General features: G+C 26.9%; 1 protein-coding gene across 1 annotated transcript; it reads left to right on the top strand.

The window, feature by feature from the left end:
* The first annotated feature begins 13,431 nt into the window (after positions 1–13,431).
* On the top strand, positions 13,432–15,294 carry LOC113549142 (endocuticle structural glycoprotein SgAbd-9-like). Its single transcript, XM_026950315.1, has 4 exons — positions 13,432–13,555; positions 13,695–14,026; positions 14,140–14,258; positions 15,060–15,294. Exons 1-4 carry the CDS (start codon positions 13,538–13,540, stop codon positions 15,197–15,199), a joined length of 609 nt encoding a protein of 202 aa, XP_026806116.1. The 5' UTR covers positions 13,432–13,537; the 3' UTR covers positions 15,200–15,294.
* Positions 15,295–15,541: the final 247 nt, after the last annotated feature.

The following is a 15,541-nucleotide window of genomic DNA, read 5'->3' as shown; positions in this document are numbered from 1 at the left end:
GTACCCACACCTGCTGAATTAAAAGGCTGATCATACTGAAATATTTATTTATTAGTTATTACTTATATTATCTACGTATGTAAATTGTTTTTTTTTCTGCTTTTTACATTGGATATACCTAATATTACACTACTAGCCACCAGTTAATTATAATCAGTATCAACGGACTGTAGCAGATATCACATAGTTTTATTCTTATTTACTGTATACTACATAGTTTTGCATACTATAATATTTATGAACATTTAATATTGAATAAATCAATAAATTCAAGAATTATGCACATGAAAAATATCATATTATTATTGTTATAGTTTGTTTTATTGTAGATATACGAATAAAAATAAAATTTAAGTTCTTTGATATACCTACCTAGTATATAGTAAGTATTATTATTATAAATATTTTATGAACTGTGCAAGTCACGTTTGAACGTTTCTAACCAAATTAGTTTATCTCAACAAATACAATTATATTATAATTTAAAATGTATTTTAATAAGTTCATGGACATGTAAATATGTTAATAGATATGGAATTTTCGCATAACATTTCTATGTTCTACCAGCAGAGTTGCAGAATTATTACCTAACATTCTAAATATCTTATGTTGCTAACTAATAACATAAAAGTAACTTTTATTCGTATAACAACCAAATAATACTTATATATTATTAGGTATTTCATTGCATAAAAAAAAACTATAAAGGTGGGTATGTTTTATACTAAAATAGACTAACAAATTATTATATAGATATAATAAAATGAAAAATACAAAACTACATTTTTCTTAAAACTAATACATTGATTTTTATAGCACTTTTGTTTAATAGGGTAGTATAGGTAGATGTTAGTGGGCAGCGGCGTCCCTAGACAAATGTGTAGGGCGTAAAACAATTAAGGTATAAGCTCAGTACTTCCATATCCATATTATAATAGTTTCAAATTATTTATTATAATATAATTTAAATATAGGTACCTCCTACCTATTTGTTTTTACTTGTTACAATCATATTTTAAGAGTAAGTATGTCGTGTATACGGAACAGATATGGATCCAGAATGTACTGTTAAAGGGATATCTTATGGAGATGCAAATTTCTATTTTTCATCAGAAGGAAAGGGAATAGGTTGTAAATTATTTAGAATATATTTTTTGAAAATTTTAACGTATTAAAATCAAATTCAAGCGATATTTATTGAGTTATTTAACTTTGTGTTTCAAGGACAATATGATTATGGATTTGGATCAAGATATGATAATAGGGGATATGACTTTTTGAAAATAAATTAATCTAACAATGTTTATAATTTGTAAAACTGTACCAAGTATAATAAATATTATTATATATCCATAATTACATTTATTTTATATTTTTGTAAAACATTTTCGAGAACTTAAATGCTTAGTCCAAACATTTTAATTACCAAGAAATTGCTCATTTAAATTTTTAATTATAGTATAACTAGTATAAGTACATCAAATTGCAAAATTGGGTTTAGCAACCGTCACTAGTTATATAAAAGAACAAAGAATACAGTGGCTGGGCTATTTTACGAGAAAAAGTGAAGAAGAAACTCAAGAAACCATTAGAGTAGTCATGGAATGGAAACCGAAAAGAAACGGTCTCGAGGAAGACCGAGTAGCTAAACGTGGTAGAAGAGGATCTTAAAGCTCTGGGGGAGTGCAAGAATGGAAAAAAATTGTACAGCACCGAGATATATGGAGGGGTATACTGATAGCGGCAACGGCTCTAATTGAGTTATAAATGCCAGCGAAGAAGAAAAAAAAAATAGTCAAAATTTAAAAATAAATCTACCACATACTTTAGAGTAAAAAGGCGTTTCTCATTTGAAAACAGAAGTTTACATTGCTATACAGGACACTCCTTAAGTAGAAATACAAATTTCAAATACTTAACTATGATTTTTAAGTATATTTGGAAATTCCAAAAAACAGAATTTGAACAAATTCAATATTAAAATAAAAATGGGGGTGAGCATGCTTGGTGAATCACTGTAAATATAAATTGTGCAATAAGTACCTATTTAAAAGTTTCATAACGTTCATTTAAGTAAGTAAAAATGTGTAATAGTCAACGGAATACATATTGTTGTCTTTTTTGAAATCTAAATTTCTATTATTATTTTCATTTTGTCAATTCCTAAGAATATTACCTAGATTTTGGTAATTATTCAATATATTATCCTGTTTTTCGTTCAACATTCAACATGGAAATATAATTATTTATTCGTAAAATTGACACAATAATAAATTACTCATATTATTATAGTTTTTGTTAAAACTTGAAAATTAATATGTTTTCGAGTATCCTTATGTATTATAATGACGTTCCTATAAAATATTACAACACTTTATGTCTCTATGATATATTATCGTATATTATTATACCTACGGATTGTTTTGAACCGTGTAACATCCTATAATCATTCAACATGATGACGTCACATTATTAATATCCATGATTATATTATTATTATATTCATTTTATTGGTATATAAATTATCGATACTATTATACTAATACCTTTTTAGAAAAAAAGCGTAAAAGTACCTAACACTCTTGTGAAAATAATATTTAATGATTTTGTTGAAATATTAAATTGTAATTTATTTATCACACTGTATATTGTAAACAATAAGTAGTATTAAAATAGGTAGGTACCGTAGATTATCCAAATAAATAGGTATAGTATATACGCTTATAAGTACGAATACTGCGATAATATGGTAGTTCATACTATAGACTAATAGACTATAATATTACTAATATCAGGTACTGGTATGGTTCTCAAGTTAGTCGAGATACCCATTGCCTCATTACGTTTATTCGTTGTATTGTTATATTTATTATTATTCACGGTTTTAAGTTTATTTATTAATTTAATTTTAAAGCATGACGGGATTACTTTACTAATTTCTACCATTTAACAGATTTCAAGAAATCAACAATATATTAGCATACTTAATATTATACAATTTAAAGGACGGAGAGGCGTTTAATTGTTTTATATCCCCCCTCAATCATATTCATTTTTGTTTATTAATTTTTGATTTTTTGTTTTTAATTTATTGTTAAAAATAAAAATTTATGTTTTTATTATTAAGTATAATTTTTAATATTTATCTATGTTAAATCGATTAATAAAAATAAAAGTGATTAAGTTATATAAGCATATTTATCTCTACTGCGGGGTGATTTACAAAACAGCATGATATTACTAATCACATAGTACACATTGTACATACAAATAATTATCCTCACACACGATTAATGAAAAAAGAAGTTTGTTATTCCATTTTAAATGATTGCTTAACTTACTCAGCTTAATTACTCAAGAAAAAACAATGGTCTGTAGTTTAAAAGTGTAAACATTGTATTGTGTTTTTCACAACTGATGGTATGATAACTGGGAAGTTCGCATTTATAAATATGAGTATTGAATATATTTGAATCATTTAGTGCATGGAATTGTGGAAAAAAAATTATGAGGATAATCAATAGTCATACAAGATATATTAGTATATTATACTAGAAAACGTATATTTAACTAAAACAATTTCATAATTAATGTCTAGGTATTCCACAAGTAGGTACTTTATACAGATGATTATTATGTAACTTTCGTTATTAAGTCTGTAGACCTATTCTTTATTATTTTTATAAAAAGATGATCATAAATAGTTGAATAGTATTATAAGTGATACACTTAATTAAATTAAAAAATAACAATTATGTCTATCGTAGTCTGAATTAGGCATTTAAAATTATTAGATAAATTAATACGGAAATATAGAAATACACTATTGTTTCAATATTGAAAGAAAACAAAAATTTGTATTGAATATAATATATTATATAATTTATATAATTATGTGGACGTCGAGAAACTTAAAATGTAATGAATACACACTACGAAATGTGTAATAGTGTTTAATAATATACTGCAGTTGAGTGATTATTTTATCGAACAATACACATTTATTTAAATATTTTTTAGCGTTTTTTAAAATAGTTTTTGCAAAATTTCCAGTCGAAATAAAATAATCATATTTTTAATATTTTTTATCTTTACCCCTTTTAATTTTTTTTACTTTATTGAATAACAGCATATATTGTTTTTAATTTCATATTCTGAAGCAGAATATTTTTAAAAATATGATTCTTTTAAAACAATGTTATATTTCGAATGGTAAATATGTAAAAAATATTTTTTTAAACGTTAATAGATGTTAAAATAAAAATGTAATTAAAGTTGTTCAATAAAAGAATCATATTTTTAATATTTTTTATCGTTACAACTTTTACCAACTTGTACCTACATATATATATGAAATAATCTAATGATTTGTAATTCATGTTATACTATTCATATATGTTAATTATGTATAGAGGGGAAAATGATTTTTTTTAAATTAATTTTTTTGTAAAAATAAAAATAATTATGTTAAAATATATCAGTATTTAAAATTAAATTTTATTGTTACATAATTAAAATAATTAAAAATAGTTTTTTTATTTGCAGGTAAATGCGAGAATACAATTTTTTTCCATTAAAATCGAAACAAAATTTAAATATCCTCTTTTTCAAAAAGTTGTATATGCCACTGTATACAGGATACATGACAATATTATTTTTTTTTATAAATAAAAAATAAATACATTTTAACTTTTGAATTTTTTTTGCTTAATTATTTTTCTAATCGGGTTGGGTGGAACTATGAAGGTTTGACGTTTTTGGACAAGGTCAATATTTTATTAATAATATTAGTTTAGTGTCGTTCAGTACCTCTTCACTATGTACCTATGTGTAAATAAATAAAGCTGATTTGGACTCATTTGCATAATGGGAGGTTGACCCCTGCGCCCTTTCTAAAGTTCACTTATGACTATCGAACGACTACATATTACGTTCGCCAGTGTCTTATTAATTATATAATTCTACAGGTTATACATCATATATGAATATAAGACGTGCTAGATTACTTTTTTTGGTGTTATGGATGACGCGATTACATTGGTCATTATTATTATTACAACTATTACATTTGTCGTATTGCACACTGCAGATAAACAAAACCTATTATTATATATTTCTAAATACAATTATGAATTGTGGACTGTGGTACCAAATCTTCAAAGATTATCTTAAAAAAGAGTAATGTCATTGATAAAAATATTACCTGTGTGAAAGAAAAAAATTGCCTAAGTAAAAAAAACGTTCTTATATTAATTATACGTTTATAAAAGTCGTGATATCACGCGACGATACACGAGTGCTAACGCTATAACGCTACAATAGTTAAGAACTACTCTACATTTATGATTCATGATTTATGAATCATAATAAATTATATTTTCGAATTTTCTAGACTATTTATCGGTTATCCATACATTTATAATCGAAATTAGTAACATAGACAATACTTATTTATAGATAGCCATATGCCCATATACAGATATAAATTATCTCATAGATAAAATTCAAATTTGATACTTATATTAATTACTCATACAATCATTAGAAATTACAGTCCATAAACAAAGAAACATTAAAAACGCATAAACTGTTCCTAAATACTTTTAATCACTAGGGAATGGATTTAAATGCTCTAAAAAACAAGAAAAATGGCTTTAAAAATTCGATTTAATGCACTTATAACTGAAATGTTTTTAAAATATGCACTAAAAGATATTCTAAAATTATTTTTAACAATGAAAAAAATTGTTTAATTATACAAATTTTTATTCTTAGGTATTAATTATTCGTATCATTTTCATCATTTTCTAGTTTTCCTATCTTTTTTTTACTTTGAAAATTATTTTCAAAAAATTAGTATACAATTTAGATAGATATATTGGTTATACCTTATGTTTCATAATAGCACTGTATAATTAGGTGCTGCTTAATTTTCATAAAATTTTATCAATTCCTACATAAAAATTGACTAAAAAATATAAAAAATTACACTAAAAATATCAAAATATACTCCTAAAAGCAAAAAAGTCTTAAAAATGTAGAAAAATTAAAAAATAAAAGTTCCTTTTTTTAATTCCTTTATGTATCAAGTGAACTTAGTGCTTAGAAAGCAATGTTTTCGGACATTCAGAAAAAAATACAATTTGCATTTAAATCCATTCCCTAGTACAGTGGTTGTCAACCTTTTTAGGTCGTTGGCTCCTTTTGATTTTGAAATAAAATGTACGGCTCCCATACGAACATTTAAAATAAACAAATTTACATTATTTATAATAATTGTAATCTAACTTTATTTTTAATGAGACGGCTATGCTTGTTTTTGTTGCATTATATCATCAAATAAATGTAAATAGTAATTGAAATATGCTATTACTGGATATTGCAAACACGGTTATCGACGGCCGATCTGTCTCACACACGCAACATGTAATATGTATTGGTGCGCGGAAATTTTATTTTTAGTTTCTATTGCGAACGCGGCTTCCTTGATAATAACCGGCGACGTCTCTGGGAGCTGCGATGCACAGGTTGAAAACCACTGCCTTAGTAATCAAATACATAAATTATAATATTGACAAATAGATGCAAACTGAAGCAAATATCAATTTGTAGGTTTATTTGATAGTAAAAATCAAATTTAAACAACATTCAATATTTAATACGTATTATCTGAATCATATGTTGTAATTCATTTTTATTTTTTAAGACATTCGTATTAAAACTGTTGAATATTTGTTTCACAATATGTACCTGTAAATTATGTGTGCCGTTAGGCAATGATGGTACCTAATACTTAAGATGTTTGACAGGCGCGGTAGCGCCAGATCTTAGTTGTGAAACCGGTTGTTAACTTGTAAATTAATAATTTTTCCATATACTTCTGAAATAGAATTATGGAACAAAAAATGATAGTTGGTTTTCAGAAGGTAACTGTTTTTAATTTTATTCAAATATACTTCGTAGTTATATAGTTAGGTATCTAATATCTAAATGGCTATGTATAACCTATACAGGAACAATTCGGTCAAATATTTTGTACATTAAATTGTACATATTTCTTTCAAAATATGAAAAGATAAAATAAAATTTAGTTTGTAAATTAAATTAAAAAATTGTCAACATAAAATGGATAGAAATTAAATGTCAATAACAGACCTGAGTTCTATCATTAGTAGTAATTATAATAATTCTTAATAAATTAAATATTATTTCATATTTACATATGATACATGTTTTATTATAAAGGCATAGTTAAAAAGGAATTGTTTAACAAATATTATTCCCAGAGTTGTTGGTTTTAAATTTAAAAAATGTAATGTTATATTATATGTTTATATTGATTTGACAAGTGGGTAGTGGCAACATAATATACGTATATGTATACAATATACATCATAGATTTTATGCTGTATAGGTACAATAATAGACTTGCAAGTTGCAGTACATACGTATATCCTCACGTGTCATAAATTATACTTAAATAGTTAATAGATAGCTACTATCTAAGACCTAAAAAGTAACAGACAAGAAGAAGCATAGGTAACGTATAATTTTACCTTTAGGCTGTTATCTACGAACGATACGATATATATTTCTGTCAATTATTCTTATTATAAAACCTACATGGCTACATTTCTACCAAATATAATTTATGGTAATTATAATTTAACCAAACTATACACGTAAGTAATTCAGTTTAAGGATCAGCCTTAACTAGCTAGTAGTTTAAAAAGTATTATTTTTAAATTAATAATTTTTTAACAATTATCAACAATATGATTGGATCATTTAACCGCGATGATTATCATGGATTACTACATCTTACTTTCTTGCATGATAAAATTAGTATGGATGTATATAAAAACATCTTGATTTAAAAAGTATGATTAAAATATGTTGTTTTTGATACATTTTATATAGTATGCTAAATTGCCAACTGAATAATTTTCTGAAAATGTTGATATATTATACATAAGTAGGTAGATGAGGTGATGGTATATTTGACAACAATTTTACCATCTATTCAAATACATTTTAATTATAAATATACTCGAAGTTTAGTAAATATATATATATATCATATATGATAACTGCCAGTTTATTATATACATATAGCCATAGGTATAAATAGTATATTTTATTATATTATACGTATTTTTTATACCCTCGAATAAACTATTTAGGGAGGATTCTATTATCTGTGCAATTTTCTAATTTTCAATGAAAAATTGATTTATTATACTTTAATACAAACGATTACATATTTATAAATCTAGTTTTAACTTTATTTTACTAAAATACGAATCATCCAAGTGATTGATTCCTACGCAAGGATAACTTTCGCTGAAATATTGATTAAAAATATGAGAGATGGCATCAGATAGGTCAAAAATGTATAAAAAAAATTATCCAGTTTGTAGATAGACAATTATTGATCAATGTTAGAGTTGTAAAATATATTTTGTCGAGCGGACAACCGTTTAAAAATATCAAACTTATTGAATTCAAGAAATTAAAAAAAAAAAGATTCAAAATATAAGTAAGACTTAAAATTGAGTGCATTTTCAAAAAATTAACTACTGCGTTCATAATACACTAATATTTATATAGACTTATATATGTATCGTATTTAAAAAAGACAAAGTTTATTGCAAGGGGCAATTTGTTGATACTATTATTATAGTTGCAAAGTCATATGGCAGTCAAAATAGAGAATAATATATTTAAAAATGCTGCACAACATTAAAATTTGGCAAATGTCTTAGGTTATTTGTTTTTAAGTTACACGAAAAAAATAAAATCAATTTTGCCAAAAATTAGTTTTATACTTAAGACTCCCATTATTATAATGTTTTTGTTTATTTTTCTTGTTAATTTTAAAAATACAGAAAATTTCAAAAGTACAAATTAAATCCAATTTTCTTTTAAAAACCACCTTTAAAGTTACGGATTGAAGTATTTTCTTTAATACACATACTTTATTCATCAATGTAAAATCAATCATTTATCGCTCCGTTTAGAAACTAAAAACAGCGTAAACGTCATTGCCTTTTTAATAACATAAATGTCATAAATATGTACATTAGTACATTGTTGTGTTATCTGGTTTGATGAATTTAATTAGTTTAACTATGTATAGCCGTATAGGTAACATTATATTAGCATAAATGGATACAAATATCAGTAATCACTAGAGCTAGGATTTTTATGCATTTGCATGTTTTTTTTTTTTTTTTAAAGTTCAAATTGATTGGTTGTCAGATATGTCCACAATTTGGCTTATTCTTGATTAAATAATATAATTTTTTTTCCCATATTTTTGCATATTTTGAATATAATGCATATAATTGCTATTTATAAATTTTGGAGAATCTTGTTAATTTTAAATGATATTTATTTAATGAACGTTTATAATCATTGGTTTATTTGTCGAATTATCGTAAATATACTATCTATCTAAACTAAAATGGACTTAATACTAAAGAAGAATAAGGGATTCAAAACATTTCTAAAAACGTTTAACATTAAAAACGGTTAATATAAAACGGAAGAAAAAATGTTAATATTACTTTAAATCCGGGACAAATCACGTCATTTAAATATGCAACAACATTGTGTGATATGGAAAGGAGTTTCAGTCAGTATAAATCTTTGATTTAAACGCCGATCGTTCACATTTTAAAATTAATAAAAAAAATGTAATAATATTAACTAATATTAAAGAAAAATGGTTTTTGCATATTTTGGTAAATAAAATGCATATTTTATAATTTTTACTACATAGAAACTCTAGCCCTAGTAATCACAATAGACTGTGAATAGGTAAATTTGGTAGAAATATTATAATTTTATAGGAAAAGGATGATTCACGAGGGCGAAGTGACGGTGCAGTAACGATATATCACTACAAACTATAATAGTTTAATCTATAATCTATAACATTACAATAATTGTTCAAATTATTCCATAAAAATCACTTAAAAGATACAAAGATACAACTGAGGTAATTACTGTGGTACACGATTTAATGGATTATCATCCTTTATAAGCTATATCATACTTACTGCAGCATTTAACCTTAGTCCTTAATGCGTTTAAAGTTTTCAACAAATAAAAAAGCATACAAAAATACTACGTCATTATACACACAATAAAATATATACATTCAAAATATAATACGTCGTTATATAATTATGCGTTTTAAGTCTTATAAATCGGGATGTTTGAGGACCTATGCTGCTGGACGAACAATGTATAATTATAATAAGCGTCGAGCAGTAATAATCATTAATACAACCCGCTTTTATATACCTATTAGGTACTCACAAATTACAATAAGCTAGCTATGGATCTATTATTTCTTAATTTATTTTTACAAAATATATTATATTATATACGTGTAGCCGCGTAGGTACCATGCCAATGTTATAATCACCAATATTTTTTATACATTAGTTCGCGTAATTTCAGTAATTTTCAGAGATATGATTGTATGCGAATTACACGTATCTGCCTGTATATGGTGAGAACCTATACTTGTAGATGACAAGATATTCAACGATACCGTCGTATATATTATTATCATAATGTATGTAATGCCGAATTGGCGTAATATAATGCACGAACTATACTGGAAAATAATTAAACAACGATATAAATAATATAAAATAGTCAAATAGCCACCTTCGAAGTTGCTTGTTCATCGATTTATTATATAATATTATAATAATATATTTAATAGGTATTATCCACACGTATATACGTATATACCTATAGCTAATTCATCGACATTTGACGTATTGAGAAAATTTTTATTTTTTAACACGTAAATATAATTATATATATATATATATACATAAGTGTTAACTGTATAAATTATAATATATTATATTTATTATTTAGATAAAATTATTTTAATCGTTTAACATAAATATACTGTCCGTATTTTTAATTGTTATTAATTTATCTGCGTTACGTGAGTTGTACATGCAATCTTTAGGTATGGTCAGGGTCTTTTAAATTTTGTGTGATACGATTTTAGCAAAGGTCACATAAAATCATTTTTACTTTAAACAATCAAATTTAATATTAAGATGGAATACGATAGTAGTACTATCTAAACATTCTAAACGTATATATCGAAGCTTCCAGAGAAGAAGGTCGTAAACGACATTTTCGTAATTTTACAGGAGAGCCGAAATAAAAATACAATACATTTTTCTGTCCTATTCCATAGGAATATCACTTACAAGTATAATTCGTGTATCAATCTATTAATTGATCATGTTTCTAATGTATTCTACTTACAACTATAAAATGTACTGATAATTACGGTAGAAATTAGCTTATTAACGATAATATGGGGCTTACGCCCATTATTCCTCAAGATAATCTCAAATCATATCGACGGGTATAAGAAAAAAAGCGTAAACGGCATATTTAATAGTCGTTTACGCCGAATATAACTACATACCTGATTAATTAATGGCGTTTACGCAAAATATTTAAAAATCGATAATAATTTGTAAAAAAATCGTATCGATAGAGAATCGTGGCGTTTACGCTAAAATTCTATTAACTCATTTTCGGCCATAATGTCGTTTACGACCTTCTTTCCTGGAAGCGTCGATATAAGTAAAACAATTTAAAAACTAATCATTAAACACATTTACAAATTGTAACTGTTTGTTAACTCCGGGAAGATAAAAATAAACGAATCAAAATCATCCTTTATCCTATATCCCTAAGATAAAGAGACTGTCCCTCTGCAGTATTGCTCAATAATAAGCTCATTCCTACTACCCGACAATAATAGAATACTTAGGCTTGAACTTTGAAAGGCGCCTAACTTGGGCTCAGCGTCTTAAAAACAAAAGAAAAAACGTGAACTCCATCCATTTGCTCTACTCACTTCTACGATCTAAGACAGTAACAAACTATTTATATACATAACAATCATAAGACCAGTGTAATTCTCTATATGACATCCATAAATAGGGCTCTGTTAAGTCCTCTAACACGAAAACAAATTCAGGCATTCCAGTCTGTCTGTAGCGAATTGTCTCTGTTTCCTTGTTCATCATAAATAATAATCTCCACAAAGACCTAAATATTCCAACTCTCTCGCAACTAACCAAATCTCACAACGTCTCTTTTCACTCTAAGACCTAAGTTAATCCATCACGAAAATCCACTGATAAAACGTCATCATTCTATCCTATTTTAAAATTCACGATAACCTCTAGAGACGTCTTAAACGAGTCTAGATATATAACTGCTAACTTAATCTGTTGGGAGGCACTACTGAGTTCTCTCCCAAATTCGTTACTTCTCGTTATTATTTATTCAACCAAAATTACTTATTGTACTTATATTAATATATTATGTGTATAGATTGTAATTATATTTTAATGAATAAAAAAAAAATTTAAAAAACAGTTTGTTAATATTTTGTAAAAATAAAATATAATATACAAATATACATGTACGTAACTTTTACTCGTGAGGGTACTATTATAAAAGTTTTAATAAAAATAGGTTGTTTGCTTAAAAAAAACTCACAAAATAATGCAACGTAAACACCAAATATCCATTATACACATTAGTTATAATTATATAGATGTATCATATAGAAAATACTATATTTGATGGACGCTCCTCTTATATTATTATATGTTACTTTGAAACCATAATAATTGTTTGTTATAAAAACGTGAGTAAATAATATATATTTTGCACGAATTTTCAGATGTTTAAGCAATATAATACATTAATATCTATGTATATAATATAAATAACGTACCCATACACTATACATAACATAACTGTCTTTACACTTTACGTCGAATAATTCACGAACGGGTTAGAAAATATATATATATATATATACACACGGGTTGGTTTAGTTAGTATATATAAGAATATAGTTTATGAAAAATATAAATATATATATATATATATATTGTATGAATATATGCGCTCGTAAGTCAAAACAACTCGGTAACGTTGTGCATATGCTATAGTATAAGTGGTAAGTATATAGTAATAGTATACATATATAACACATCACATATTATTATATGCATATGCTATATGTAGTAGTATTTGACATTATAATGACCGTGTCTTATCGATTCAACTGCAATTTGTTTTACGAATTACCTCTTTCACGTCTTAAAACAATTAATAAAATTAATACGTACCCATAACTGGTACATAATATCTATACAGCGATGTTAATGGGTATAATATTATGTGTGTAGGTATACACGTCTAAAAACATCTTGACTAAGTCTCGGTGGTATACTGTTGCTCAATAACGAATGAGCAGGGTTATGTTTTATTGTGCCGCTGCAGCAGACAATTTACGGAGTAGGCAAGACGGGAGTGATTGTCGTGGCCATAAAATGTTTATAAACGACCGTTTTGGCCATCTAAAATTCAGTATCGATCCGGCCAGCTCATCCGACAGATACTATAACATTATATACCATATTAACTGTCGTAGACAACTCAGTTTTTCAGTCCTGAAACAATCATGTCTGGCTTTAAAGTGGTGAGCTGATATTTGAATATTTTTAAATTTTTTCGAAGTCTTACGACTCTTTCGTCGCGCCTCACCATTGTACATTAATATATTCGTCACTCTAAAACGTGCTTTTCAAATGTATATGGTTTCTCTTGTTCCCGTACAGGTGATGCGTTTTGCCGGAATAACGGCTCTGTTGTTGGTCGCGGGCTGTTCTTCGCAGACGGCGCCGCCAGCACCAGTGCAAGTTGTTTCAACTTCCCCTTTGCCGTCGCCATCGCCTTATTTCAATGCCTTCAGACCGGCGGCGTACCCACAACAGTTCATCGGTGGACCACAGCAACAGTTTAACGGTGTGCTGCCCCAACAGTTCATCGGCGGATCCAACATCCCTCAGAGATTCTACAACAACGGCCCAAACCCCGCGTACGTCGGACAGTTCGTGCCCATCTTACAGCATTCGTTTGACATCTCCCCCGACGGCAGTTACAGTTTCAGGTGAGCGTGTTGATAAAGATGGTTTTCGTGTGTTTTGTGGTATACTGTAGAACTACCATAATGGCATAATACTATATCTTATAATATATACTCATCGGGTGTATGGCTTACAGTTACCAATCCGCTGACGGAACACAGAGACAAGAATCGGGAGGTTTGAGATATTCGTCCGTGCAAGGATACCCGCCAGCGATGGCCGTCCAAGGATCATACTCCGCCATAACTCCAGAAGGTAACTGCATATCTATTTTATAATAATATGCATAACACTATACGTCGCACGTTATAAACATAACGAATGACATATTATAATGATGTCTCACGTACGTTTATTTTTCATTCGATTTTCTTTCCTCGCGGTCGTCGAATTTTCACTGCCATTTGCATGTAATTACATGTAAATACATACGAAATAGAAGTAATAAAACGTCGATGGACCATGATGTAATATTATATTGTACTTATAAACAAAACAACAACGATTGATTTGGGTTTCGAATAAATACAATTCGAATGTCCGTCACTTTTACTTCTCGTCTCGACTACCTCCGCGATAATATGGTCGCATTGTAATCATTGAACAAAATTGTATACAAAATATAAGATACTCGCATACTCACACTAACCCATTCAACAATAGATATATGGAGCGCGTAACACTAAAACATAATATTATATATTATATTACATTCATATACCTATTATCTACTTTTGGGTTGGTATAATTATATTATGTTATATCGGAATAATTTTCCATAGACGAATAGTATACAATTATACTTATATGTATAGGTTTTTAATAAATGTGGGTATAATGCATTATATAATTGAAAAATTATGTAAACTTTCGATAAATCAATCGTCATTTTTTCGCATGAATGTAATATATACCTTTATAGTCTATACAATTAATATAAAGGTACATATATTAGGCATTCGATTTTACTTACATATATTATATTATATTATGTTTTCATGTTTTAATTGTGTATAGATATTGTATTATATGAGTATGATTAAATTATTATTTCAGGAGTTCCAATTGAAGTTGCATACATAGCCGATGAACATGGATATCAGCCAACCGGACCAAGTGTCCATCCAGCAATTCAACGAGCAGTAGCACAACAAGTGGCCCAAGCCAAACTAGAGCCACCACATTTCAACAAATAATGATGCCTAAAATGACTAAAATATATTAATGATAACAATCCTGAAATTTGTAAAAACAAAAATAAAGTCCAATAAAGCGATGTACATTTAAAAATAATAACAATGTGTATGGTTATTTCATTTCTAATTCCTAATCAGTAATCACAAATATATATACTATTCTACACAGTAATTATGTTTAAATTACTTCTGTGTGAACAGATTAAAGAGTTACTAAAAAAATTATTTTCATTATATTTTAACATGTTTCTCATACTAACCGCTGTTATTATAGTATATCTTAATGGTTCAATTTTATTTTATTTGTTCGTATATCTTTTGATTTTCACAGCTTATTTTAGT

The sequence above is a fragment of the Rhopalosiphum maidis genome, chromosome 1 (genome assembly GCF_003676215.2).
Source record: "Rhopalosiphum maidis isolate BTI-1 chromosome 1, ASM367621v3, whole genome shotgun sequence".
NCBI lineage: Eukaryota > Metazoa > Arthropoda > Insecta > Hemiptera > Aphididae > Rhopalosiphum > Rhopalosiphum maidis.
Note: the sequence above shows the minus strand (reverse complement) of the source record. Positions and strands in the feature narration are given on the sequence as shown.

Excerpts from the sequence above, each read along its gene's own strand:
- LOC113549142 (XM_026950315.1), top strand. Across the intron at positions 14,027-14,139 it reads GACGGCAGTTACAGTTTCAG|TTACCAATCCGCTGACGGAA; the intron begins GTGAGCGTGTTG and ends TATGGCTTACAG. Across the intron at positions 14,259-15,059 it reads CTCCGCCATAACTCCAGAAG|GAGTTCCAATTGAAGTTGCA; the intron begins GTAACTGCATAT and ends TTATTATTTCAG.